Consider the following 12,911-nt stretch of genomic DNA (forward strand, 5'->3'; position numbering starts at 1 on the left):
CTGAGCTTCTTTCTTCTCCACAGTCTCTGTCAGCGCCGCCATCTTCCTCTCCAGCAGCAGCTGCTTCAGCCCGCTGCGCTGCTGCACGTCCAGGAGGGTCTGCGTCTGGTTCCGCAGGAGATCATCTCGCTCCTGCTGAACCTGCAGAGAAACACATTCACATGAATACCTACTGTGAGGACCAGATACAAGTACACACATCCTTTCCTCAAGTAGAAGTACAGATACTTGTGTTTAAATACTCTGGTGAAAGTAGAAGTACTGACTAAACTTCTTTACTCAAGTCAAAGTAAAGAGGGCTTTGAAGTGTACTTCAGTAAAAAGTACCCATAACTACCAGCTGTTTTAAAGAGTACCTGACCTCCCTTTATATTAATAGAACAATAATGTCATTGTTAGCTAATGAATGTTTCCATGCCGACCAACGGCAACGTTTCCATTGGTCCCTCTTCTTTAGAGAAGACCAGGAAGTGATGGATACACGGATCGTGTTCAAATCAATAGGCACGCAGTGACTCTAAAGAATAATGATCACGCACCAACACACATTCAAACTAAAGGAACCAGCTGTTTGGGAAATGAGAGAAGTAGAAAGTACAGGTATTTGTGTTCAACATGTAAGAAGTAGAAAGTACAGGTATTTGAGTTCAACATGTGAGAAGTAGAAAGTACAGGTATTTGAGTTCAACATGTAAGAAGTAGAAAGTACAGGTATTTGAGTTCAACATGTAAGAAGTAGAAAGTACAGGTATTTGGGTTCAACATGTAAGAAGTAGAAAGTACAGGTATTTGGGTTCAACATGTAAGAAGTAGAAAGTACAGGTATTTGGGTTCAACATGTAAGAAGTAGAAAGTACAGGTATTTGAGTTCAACATGTGAGAAGTAGAAAGTACAGGTATTTGAGTTCAACATGTGAGAAGTAGAAAGTACAGGTATTTGAGTTCAACATGTGAGAAGTAGAAAGTACAGGTATTTGAGTTCAACATGTGAGAAGTAGAAAGTACAGGTATTTGAGTTCAACATGTGAGAAGTAGAAAGTACAGGTATTTGAGTTCAACATGTAAGAAGTAGAAAGTACAGGTATTTGTGTTCAACATGTAAGAAGTAGAAAGTACAGGTATTTGGGATCAACATGTATGAAGTAGAAAGTACAGGTATTTGTGTTCAACATGTAAGAAGTAGAAAGTACAGGTATTTGAGTTCAACATGTGAGAAGTAGAAAGTACAGGTATTTGAGTTCAACATGTAAGAAGTAGAAAGTACAGGTATTTGAGTTCAACATGTGAGAAGTAGAAAGTACAGGTATTTGAGTTCAACATGTAAGAAGTAGAAAGTACAGGTATTTGAGTTCAACATGTAAGAAGTAGAAAGTACAGGTATTTGTGTTCAACATGTAAGAAGTAGAAAGTACAGGTATTTGTGTTCAACATGTAAGAAGTAGAAAGTACAGGTATTTGTGTTCAACATGTAAGAAGTAGAAAGTACAGGTATTTGAGTTCAACATGTAAGAAGTAGAAAGTACAGGTATTTGAGTTCAACATGTAAGAAGTAGAAAGTTCAGGTATTTGTGTTCAACATGTAAGAAGTAGAAAGTACAGGTATTTGAGTTCAACATGTAAGAAGTAGAAAGTACAGGTATTTGAGTTCAACATGTAAGAAGTAGAAAGTACAGGTATTTGAGTTCAACATGTAAGAAGTAGAAAGTACAGGTATTTGTGTTCAACATGTAAGAAGTAGAAAGTACAGGTATTTGTGTTCAACATAAACATAAACGTAAAAAGTCGTCAGAAAAATAAGTAGTGGAGTAAAGTACTGATACCAGAAAAAAGTACTTAAGTACAGTAACGAAGTATTTGTACTCCACTCCTTCCCACCTCTGGGGATGAAGGTAGATCATGTGATGTTTACCTTTTCGAAGGCCTGCAGCAGCAGCTCGTGCTCCACGGTCAGATCTCTGAGCTCCTGATCCATGAGCTTCACTCGAGCTCGACTCGCCTGGCAGACACAGAACAAGAATCAGCTTTATTGGCCAAGTATGGGTCCAAATACAAGGAGAATCACTCCAGTCTGAGTTGCCCCTAGTGTAATTACACGGAAATACCCATACAGCTAAAACAACAAAACTCAAAAGGTAAAAAAAAGAGTCTGTTTTTTTCAAATCATAATTCTGACTCAAATCCCAGAATAACTTTTGGTCAGATCTCAATTTAGTTTTTTGTACATTTGGCCCTAATCCTCTTCCGTAAATAGCTATTTTCTCCTCCAAACAAGTGTCTCATGATAAATCCAATTCATATGTAGGATTAAAACATTCTGCCTAATAGTGACCCCTAGTGTTAAAATGAAAACAATGTCGCCCTCTCCTTGTGTCTTTAAATGTAACCTGTTGATGTGGAAACTGATGGACAAATGTATAAAATGCGTACCAACACTGAATGAGCTCCACCTGACATTCAACATGTACCTAAGATAAGAGAGTGGTGTGCAATGCGTCGTGATGCTTTCTGAGCTGTGAACGCACCACCATCTTGTTCTTGGCCTGCTGGTCCTCCTGCAGCTGTCGGTGCAGAGCGGGCAGCGTCTGCTGGGCTTCCTGCAGAGCGTCGCTCAGCTTCCTGTTCTCCTGCTGTGCTGAGGAGAGGTCTTTGTCGGATCGAACCTGAAGCTTCGTCACCTCCGCGAGTTCCTCCTACAGAACAACAAGCAGACCATGTGGCGCAGAAAACAAGAGACACCGAGTTCTTGAACATCATTTGATATGTTGAAAAATGCTTATACCTAAATACATTTACATTTTATTTGATTATTTGTTTGTATCAAAGTGTTGTGTGTAGCTTCAGGGATTTTTTTCTACAAGAATTTTTTTTTAAAACCAATCTTATTTAAATATGGAGAAATATGTCCTAAGACACTGATTGGCTTAAATAGATTAAAGTGGTGCACAAATTCACCAATTTCTCTGTAATAAAAGTACATATCAGGGTCTATGCAAGAATCCTGAAGTCAAATGTAAAACCTTTTAAGACCTTTTTTAAGACCCTTTCCATACATTTTAAGACCTCATCGCCACTTGGAGTTCTAACCGGTTACCTTGGCGACACACTTTACCTCACATTGACTATATACAGTATTGATTGTCCTTCCTCCTTATCTTCCAACCATTTGGACGCAGACTTGCATTTCCCCATAACGATGTTGTTTAACAACCGGCGTAAACGGACCTTCGCGCGCTATCGAGCAGTGAGCGTGCGATGTCCTGTTCAGATGACGTCAAACCCAACGGGATGCCATCAATAACCTACACAGAATCACACTACACACCTACGCCATGATTACATTCAGGCACACTGTAGAACACAACCTCTTTGGACCATTTATGTACTTATTGAAAACTAGCTACACAATGTAATATCTTGGAAAATGCCGTTTCATACTTTTTAATAAATCAATTTAGCGAAAATTAAGGCTATCAACTTTTAATACTTTTTAAGACCCCGCGGACACCCTGATATATATAGAATATATAAAAATAGAAATAATGAATTGCTACTCTAGAAAGAACATGTATACATTTGTAAGATCTTTGTGAAACAATTAAAATACAAAAAAAATCTACAAGTAAAACACAGATTAATTTAAATGTAGCTCGACAAAATATTTGGCAAAAGCATTAGCACGTTTTATTTTGTAGATAGAACAATAATTGAATTCTGTGAACCCTCCACCGCTTCACATTCATGGCATTAGATCCTGTAAAAATACGTATTCTGAAGTAACGTCTCTTACCTTCAGCAGCTTCTGATCCCCCATCAGTTTGCTCTGAGCAGCCGAGTAGTACTCCTCTGCTCCTCTGAGAGCTCGCTCCTGGTCCTCCATCAGAGCCACAACACGACTCTTCATCCGGTCCTCCACCTCTAAAACCTCCGCACGCCGCCTCTTACCCTCCGCTTGGATCATCGCCTCGGTTTTCTTGTGGTATTTCACCTCAATATCTATTTAAATAGCAACAGAAGGAAATGTTTAATACAGTTTAAAAAGGTTGTTTTTGAATTAAAGTCAGAAATGTAGTTTGGTTACCTCTGAATCTTTTGTCGAAGGTGTTTGTCAGCTCCATCAACTCCACCTGGTGTTTCTGTTGAGAAGCAACAGAGATGCTCACTCGTAGAAATAAACAAAACACAGTAAAATACACTTTTTCACCAATGACTTCTCCATGACTTCTCCATGACTTCTCAATGACTTCTCAATGACTTCACCAATGACTTCTCCATGACTTCACCAATGACTTCTCAATGACTTCTCCATGACTTCTCAATGACTTCTCCATGACTTCTCCATGACTTCACCAATGACTTCTCAATGACTTCTCCATGACTTCTCCATGACTTCTCCATGACTTCTCCATGACTTCACCAATGACTTCTCAATGACTTCTCCATGACTTCACCAATGACTTCTCAATGACTTCTCCATGACTTCTCCATGACTTCTCCATGACTTCACCAATGACTTCTCAATGACTTCTCCATGACTTCACCAATGACTTCTCAATGACTTCTCCATGACTTCTCAATGACTTCTCAATGACTTCTCCATGACTTCTCAATGACTTCTCAATGACTTCTCCATGACTTCTCAATGACTTCTCCATGACTTCTCCATGACTTCACCAATGACTTCTCCATGACTTCACCAATGACTTCACCAATGACTTCTCCATGACTTCACCATGACTTCACCATGACTTCTCCATGACTTCTCCATGACTTCACCAATGACTTCTCCATGACTTCTCCATGACTTCTCCATGACTTCTCCAATGACTTCACCAATGACTTCTCAATGACTTCTCCATGACTTCTCCATGACTTCACCAATGACTTCTCAATGACTTCTCCATGACTTCTCAATGACTTCTCAATGACTTCTCCATGACTTCACCAATGACTTCTCAATGACTTCTCCATGACTTCTCCATGACTTCTCCATGACTTCTCCAATGACTTCACCAATGACTTCTCCAATGACTTCTCAATGACTTCTCAATGACTTCTCAATGACTTCTCAATGACTTCTCCATGACTTCTCCATGACTTCTCCATGACTTCACCAATGACTTCTCCAATGACTTCACCAATGACTTCACCAATGACTTCTCCATGACTTCACCATGACTTCTCCATGACTTCTCCATGACTTCACCAATGACTTCTCAATGACTTCTCCATGACTTCTCAATGACTTCTCCATGACTTCTCCATGACTTCTCAATGACTTCTCCATGACTTCTCCATGACTTCTTCATGACTTCTCAATGACTTCCCCAATGACTTCTCCATGACTTCTCCATGACTTCACCAATGACTTCACCATGACTTCTCCATGACTTCACCATGACTTCACCATGACTTCTCCATGACTTCACCATGACTTCTCCATGACTTCTCAATGACTTCTCCATGACTTCTCAATGACTTCTCAATGACTTCTCCATGACTTCTCCATGACTTCTCAATGACTTCTCCATGACTTCTCCATGACTTCTCAATGACTTCCCCAATGACTTCTCCATGACTTCTCCATGACTTCACCAATGACTTCACCATGACTTCTCCATGACTTCACCATGACTTCACCATGACTTCTCCATGACTTCACCATGACTTCACCATGACTTCACCATGACTTCTCCATGACTTCTCAATGACTTCACCAATGACTTCTCCATGACTTCTCCATGACTTCACCATGACTTCTCCATGACTTCTCCATGACTTCACCATGACTTCTCCATGACTTCACCATGACTTCTCCATGACTTCTCAATGACTTCCCCAATGACTTCTCCATGACTTCTCCATGACTTCACCATGACTTCTCCATGACTTCTCCATGACTTCTCCATGACTTCTCCATGACTTCTCCATGACTTCTCCATGACTTCACCAATGACTTCTCCATGACTTCTCCATGACTTCTCCATGACTTCTCAATGACTTCTCCATGACTTCTCCATGACTTCACCAATGACTTCTCCATGACTTCTCAATGACTTCACCAATGACTTCACCAATGACTTCACCAATGACTTCTCCATGACTTCTCCATGACTTCACCAATGACTTCACCAATGACTTCACCAATGACTTCTCCATGACTTCACCATGACTTCTCCATGACTTCTCAATGACTTCTCCATGACTTCTCAATGACTTCTCCATGACTTCTCCATGACTTCACCAATGACTTCTCCAATGACTTCTCCATGACTTCTCCATGACTTCTCCATGACTTCTCCATGGCCTTTACCTAATTTTCCATGACCAAAGAAATGACTCTTTCTCAGCGGTACCACTGAAAATGGTTTATTTTAACATGGAACAGGAAAATAAGGTCTGCATATGAAACACGTTGTGCCTATCTCAAACAAATCACGTAGATCAAATAGTGACTAGCTCCTACAGGCTGAAGCCACTGTAGACTAGAGGGCGTGATTGTAAACATTTCTCATCAGCGAAATACCGTGACGGTTAAATGCCATTTTACGTTTCATTACTACAGTATGTATTATCATTATAGTATTACTATTTTGGCGATTAGATCAAATATAAATTATATTTGATGCAACTTTAGTTATATTTCCATAACTTTTCCAGGGCCTGGAATTTACATTTTGAATTTCCATGACTTTTCAATGACCGTAAGAATCCTGTATATAACATACATGGAGATGTACATAGAAATCACACCCGCCTCAGTTTACAGTCCACTCAAATCACACACACACACACACACACACACACACACACACACACACACACACACACACACACACACACACACACACACACACACACACACACACACACACACACACACACACACACACACACACACACACACACACACACACACACCCCCCCTTTCCTTCCAAGTCTTGGCAAAGTATACATAAATACAGACATTCATTTAAATTCTCTGACCTTTCCCTGGGTAGTCGATACAGACAGGTATGCTTACAAATCCGAAACAGGTGCTAGTTAAAAATAACTATAATTTTAATATAAATTAAATATAAGTTAAAAATTAAATATAAAAGAAAATAATACCCAACCAAAAATGATATGTAAATAAAATAAATAAAGGAAAAAATTCAAATAAGCATGTGACCATTTTATAATATGTTTCTTAATGCTCTTAATGTCTTTCATTTTTGCAAAGCACTTTGAATTGCCTTGTGTTGAAAGGTGCTATATAACTAAACGTGCCTTGCCTTGTAAAAATGTCCCTAGCCTCACCAGTTTGAGCTCCTTGATGCAGTTCTCGTTGTGGAGCTTCTTCTCCCAGAAGTCCCCCTGCAGGCCGTGTGTTTCTCTCCTCAGCCCGAGCTCCTTCTCAGCGTTCTGCAGCCGGATGAGTCCGCTCGAGGAGACGCCGTCGATCTTCAGCCCAGAGACGGTGTTGTGTTGCTCAGACAGGACGTGCTTCAGCTTCTGCTTGTACACCTGAACACCAGCAAGGAGTTAATATATTGATCAACCCATCAACTGTGATTTATGAAACAAGGACTCAAATTAATCAGTTAAATCATATAGTGATGGTGTGAGCATGATCTGTCATTTCTTCAATAAAAAGGTTATGTTTATGGTTAATAATTTTTTTTTTTTTAGCCACTTATTTATTATAACGTCAGAATTCATCAGTACATGATGCCCCATAAAAATAAAGAACGCGTGAAAGAATATTTCTGAAGTCGCAGTAAAAATCGTGGGTGAATATAAAAGACAATATTCTGTGTGAAGATTTGAGCAGATAATGGTATTACCGGTAAATGGTCAATTGAAAGTATAAAACTAAAAATCGATATATTCATTTGTGTATTCAACATATCTGTAAAGGTTCTTATAGTCTTTAAATGTCCCCTTTGTTTTGTTTTCTCTAATCCTGTGTGTGTGTGTGTGTGTGTGTGTGTGTGTGTGTGTGTGTGTGTGTGTGTGTGTGTGTGTGTGCGCGTGTGTGTGCGTGCGTGTGTGTGTGTGCATGCGTGCGTGTGTGGCTCACAGTGATCTCCACCCGGTGGCGCTCCTCCGCCTCCTCCCTCTCCCTCCGTCTGTTCCTCAGCTCGGCATTCGTCTCCTCCAGGCTCCTCTTGGAGATTTCCCAGAATGCCTGGATCTTGTCCCTCTCCAGCTGGAAGTAGCTCCTCTCCTCCCGCTCTCTGTCCAGCTCCTCTCGCAGGCGGATGATGTGCTCCTCCAGCTGGACAGAGGATGTGTGTAAAGAGCTGGACAATAAATGCTCCCGAGTCATGTACAGGCCTACTGAAAGCCATTTTGTTTTCTTTAGTTAAATAAGGCAGAAAGGTACCATGTGCCAAGCATGTTTTTTTGTTGTGCTCCAGCAGATTTCAAGCTGATTTTTAGATTTGGCAAATAATTGGTCATCTTGTTTCCTCATAATCAGGCTGCGCAGTGATAACAGAGGCTACAATAAACTAAAAAATACATTTGTTTTAAACTTTTTTATTTTTTTTAAGATAATAGTTTGGCGCCATGTTCAAGGATTCAAGGATTCAAGGCTTTTATGGTCATGTGTACATAGCTACAGTGTAGTTATGACAATGACAATCTTAGGGCACAGGCTCCTCCAACGGTGCAACACAATAAAACTGATACAATAGTGCAAGTAAATAAAATGAAATAGAATATAGTAGAAATAGTGCAGACGGTCATTGGAATATTGATATATTGGTTTTAGATCATATTGATTGTATTGATGGTATATATGATACCATCAATACAATCAATATGAGAGGAGACGTATTGATTTGTTCTGGCAGGAAGCTTTGGAGAGGAGTTGGAAAGCATTCATGCTTCACCATGTATGCAGTGAGATCATGTTCATGTCGGTGTACAGTGCTGCCACTATTACCTGCTACTCTCTATTATTCTGCTGAAACAACTGCCAACACTGTTTGCTCCCCATCTCTTCCTTATGTGTTATATATTCGGTATCCAACAGAAGATTTAAGAAAAGGGAGAATTTTACTGCACAGTTTCTAACTTTAATTTGTTTTCATACTTGTACATTTTGTTAAAATACTTTTTCTTGTAATGGAAGATTTTCCAGTGAGGCATTAGCACTTTAATTCAAATAAAGGATCATTATCTCTTACAACACTGGGGACAACATGTATAACAAAGGCAATATAAGCAGTTAAGATAATATAAGATTTACTTATTTTTCGTCACAGCAGTGTGTGAACAAGGCATTGCACATAATGTGAAAAGGAAAAAGAGTACAAAATAAACAAATATAAAATAAAACAGAACTGAAGTCTTAAAATATATACATATTGACAGAGAAAGGTAATAATCTGTAAACTATGAAGGGCTAATTACAGTTTACAACATGTTAAAGTAGGATATTATTTACATTACGTGTGCAAGGAATAGCATAATAAATTAAATATACATTTAAAAAGGTACAGTGTGATGAAGATATAAATACCCTCAAATAAAATTGTCAGCACTTCAACCCCACAGTCAGTGTTCATATCAAACCCAATTTACTAAAGTAAAGAAGATTAACAACAAAACATGTCTCTGAACCTCAAATACAATGTGATGCTAGTAAAAACGATAACACAGTGTTATATAGTATAGATTTGAGGCTAATGCTAGTTAGCTGTGTAAGCTGTAGTAGCATCGCAGCTCTCACCTGATCTTTAGACATTTCATCCGTGGAAAGACCGTCCACCACGGCCGAGGACTTCCCCAGGACCTTTTTGCTTTTAGTCTTTGGGGGCTGTAAAGAAAACACATGCACATTTCAGCTCCATGTCTAAAACACGCTAACAGTTATCTGACCTGTAGCTTAGCTTACAGTCTCCAAACGATCCGGTATCTGGCTCATGCTAACCTAACACATGCTTATTGCACTCAACAACAACACTGCTGATTAAAAGGAGTTTACTCACCATCGTGAAATACAGTACAGGCTAACAAATGGGGGAAATAACGCTAAAGACAGGAGTTAGCCCGTTAGCCTGTACACTAGCCGCCCGAGCTACAGTTGGAGTCCTCGACTACATGTAAACAAAAGGCGTTGTCATGGCAACATCGTTTCCCCTTCGCCAGAGCTATTTAATAGAAGAGTTACGACATCTCCGTTCACTCCAATGGACCACTTTTTTACAGCAATGGCGGATCGTGGAGCCTCTCAATCGTTCCCCGGAAGTTAGCGCCAAGGCTGGCAGAGCTGTGGAGTTGCAGCATAATACACCGTTCGTGACGGACTTTTAAAGGTAAGAAGAAGTTTAAAGATTTATATTGCGGATATTATCAGTACATCTGATTCAAATGAACATGTGTATTAAAGGATGTCAGTGGATTATCCCTAAATTAGTAGATTTAAGGAACGTTTACAGATAACAGATTAAGCTAGCATACCGAAGCAAGTTAGCAACACACGTTGAACAGCCTTTTAATTGTAAATTCCGTTCTCTTAATGTCATTTCGTCCAACATGTTGAATTAGAGAAGAGGGGCTTCTAAACGGGATTGTATGCGGGGGTGGAGGGAGTTAAATATTAGATAAATATAACTTTGGTGCGTGTAAGAGTGAGTGTTTTTAGCAGAGCCATATTGTGTCCTTGTGATTCTGTTGATTATTACCTGTCTGTATAATGTTGCAGCTCAGCTGATTCTGGATTGATGGCAAAGGGAGAGGCACTTAAGTGAGAGTGAAAACACAAAGTACGTTTAATACTACTGTTTTATATAAGTAAACACCTTATCTCCCCAAGGCATTTCCCATCCAATAGGTGTGCTGTGTGTGTATAACCCTTTCTCCTGTCTGTTACTCCCTCTTTCAGCACAAGAACCAGAGGGGGATTCAATGGAGCCTGAATACCTGCACTGAGACCCTCACCCTGCACCCTGAGTCTCAACTCTCAGTGTTTTTCAAGCCTTTCCCTGTTTTTTTGTATTAAACAAAACATTAAGCTTTCCCAATGGTGTGGTTTTCGTTTTGTGAAAAAGTGCAAATGCAGTGTTTGTATATAATTACATCACATATTTTGTTGCTGTTGGTCGTGAAATTGCTCCTGCTGACTTGAGCCAGCCATTTTTTCCTCCGCTCTGTGTCAGTGGGGAAGCCGTACATTCGTACTCCTTTCTCTGAGCAATTTGAGCATCCCCAGGCAGCACATCAAACCATGGTGGCTACTAGGAGGCAGCACAGCAAACCAGGACAACACGGAGGAAAAGGCACCGACAAACTGCATGATATGCTATTCAATGTTTATTGAATTCCATGTATTTGTAATGGATGTTCCTAAAACAACACATTTAACATCATCATTATCATCATATGCTGCTAGTCCTGCTGCTGCTGCTGCTGCTGCTAGTCCTTTGATAGTCACCTGTCGGTCTCCTGTCCTTTCTGAAAGCCATAAAGATGACATTAGTCATTTAGATAACTTGTGTCCTCAATTACCAGGGGATTACTGAAACTACCATGAATTTAAGAAAATGGTAGAAATGAATCCAATCTGAATTTTAAAGCATTACTTTAGATCCCCTCCCTCTAAATGTATCAATAAACATTAGAAAGTGATGCTCCTGACTACCATACAAGTTTAAGAAGATAATATTGGTTTGAAAGAATTCAAAGCTATAAATAAACAGCAACAGGCTCTTTAACAAGGCACTGTTAGTAACATGTAAACTAGTTGTTCACACTAATCCTAATATTATCACTTAATATTAGCAAATTCGATTTTATTTTTTAAAACATATTGATGTAAATACATACACATATCGATTTGTTGTATAAATATTGCAAATCAAAACCTTTATTTACTAATAATTAACAAAAATCGTAGTTCTATCTCCTGTTATCAATGCATTCACATTGCCCGCCATGAACTTCCGGGGAACGATCCTCTTCTACATGAACCACGTGACGATAACCGTTTTTGGACTTCCGGTGTCGTAACTCTTCTATCTATATGGCGCTGCCCTTCGCTTCTTCCTCTTCTATTGAAAGTCTGCAGCCCGCACTCCTCTTGACGACGGGATTATTAGCACATTTAAAGAACACTCTTAATATATCTCTGTATAAAATAAAACATAAACAAATTATCAAAAGTACAAGGTTCATTTATTGTCATTGATTCCACAATACAAAACAGCTTTCCTGATTAATTGTCCTTTACATCTTTCCTTAACCTCTTCACGTTTTTCATCAAGACTCAGGGAAGTGGTTAGGAAAAGACTTAGGACCTGTCTCTTTAAACTTCCTTCCTGAAAACAACTGATAGCTGTGATGGGTTTTAACCAGGGTTTTAAGGACAAATGTGGCACTCCTTTGCTTATGAGCCTGCATATGACATTTAAAGGGGTTTCCAAATATGAGTTGCTTGTTGATTCTCATCTTTTATATTCAGGCATCAAACAAAAAAACATTTTGACACTCTACAGATTCCTGTAAAAAGTCCCCTTCTTAGAAAACACAGCGGTATTTGGGTATTTTTCACACGGCTGGAGAGGTGTGGTGACACTTCATGTACAGGCTGAATTTACCAGAAATTTATTCGCTGAGGTTTCCTGTGTGAAGTGGAAATTGGGCGAGGTGATACACACACTCCTCCCTGCTGCCTCCTTCAGCTGCTGGTGTGTTCACACTGTATATATACTTGTTATTATTGTATTGTGTAGTTGGCGTTTCATTGATGCTTGTCCAGTAATAAGGACTTCCATAAGGCTCCCTCCCAGGCTGATGCTCACTATCTTTAATCTCCTCGTAGATCCTCTCAGGTTCAGCTTCGTCCTCGTTGGGATTTCTCTCTTCTCTGTTTTTGGAGAAGTGTCTCGGGGTTATGATCCCCAGAAGCACCAAAGCAGCAC

General features: G+C 39.6%; 1 protein-coding gene across 1 annotated transcript in view; it reads right to left on the reverse strand.

The window, feature by feature from the left end:
* The window catches only part of LOC117451677 (dynein regulatory complex subunit 4-like), a 12,622-nt gene extending 2,316 nt beyond the window's left edge, over nucleotides 1-10,306 (reverse strand). Inside the window, exons 1-9 of the mRNA XM_034090078.2 lie at nucleotides 9,981-10,306; nucleotides 9,722-9,808; nucleotides 8,063-8,260; nucleotides 7,300-7,506; nucleotides 4,079-4,133; nucleotides 3,788-3,993; nucleotides 2,523-2,690; nucleotides 1,910-1,996; nucleotides 7-141 (exon numbers count right to left, since the gene is read on the reverse strand). Of these exons, the coding sequence (XP_033945969.1) occupies nucleotides 7-141; nucleotides 1,910-1,996; nucleotides 2,523-2,690; nucleotides 3,788-3,993; nucleotides 4,079-4,133; nucleotides 7,300-7,506; nucleotides 8,063-8,260; nucleotides 9,722-9,808; nucleotides 9,981-9,983 (1,146 nt within the window). The 5' untranslated portion in view covers nucleotides 9,984-10,306. The remainder of the gene's footprint in view (nucleotides 1-6; nucleotides 142-1,909; nucleotides 1,997-2,522; nucleotides 2,691-3,787; nucleotides 3,994-4,078; nucleotides 4,134-7,299; nucleotides 7,507-8,062; nucleotides 8,261-9,721; nucleotides 9,809-9,980) is intronic.
* Between the last annotated feature and the right edge of the window lie 2,605 nt (nucleotides 10,307-12,911).

Source organism: Pseudochaenichthys georgianus, chromosome 1 (assembly GCF_902827115.2).
Source record: "Pseudochaenichthys georgianus chromosome 1, fPseGeo1.2, whole genome shotgun sequence".
In the NCBI taxonomy this organism is placed as follows: Eukaryota; Metazoa; Chordata; class Actinopteri; order Perciformes; family Channichthyidae; genus Pseudochaenichthys; species Pseudochaenichthys georgianus.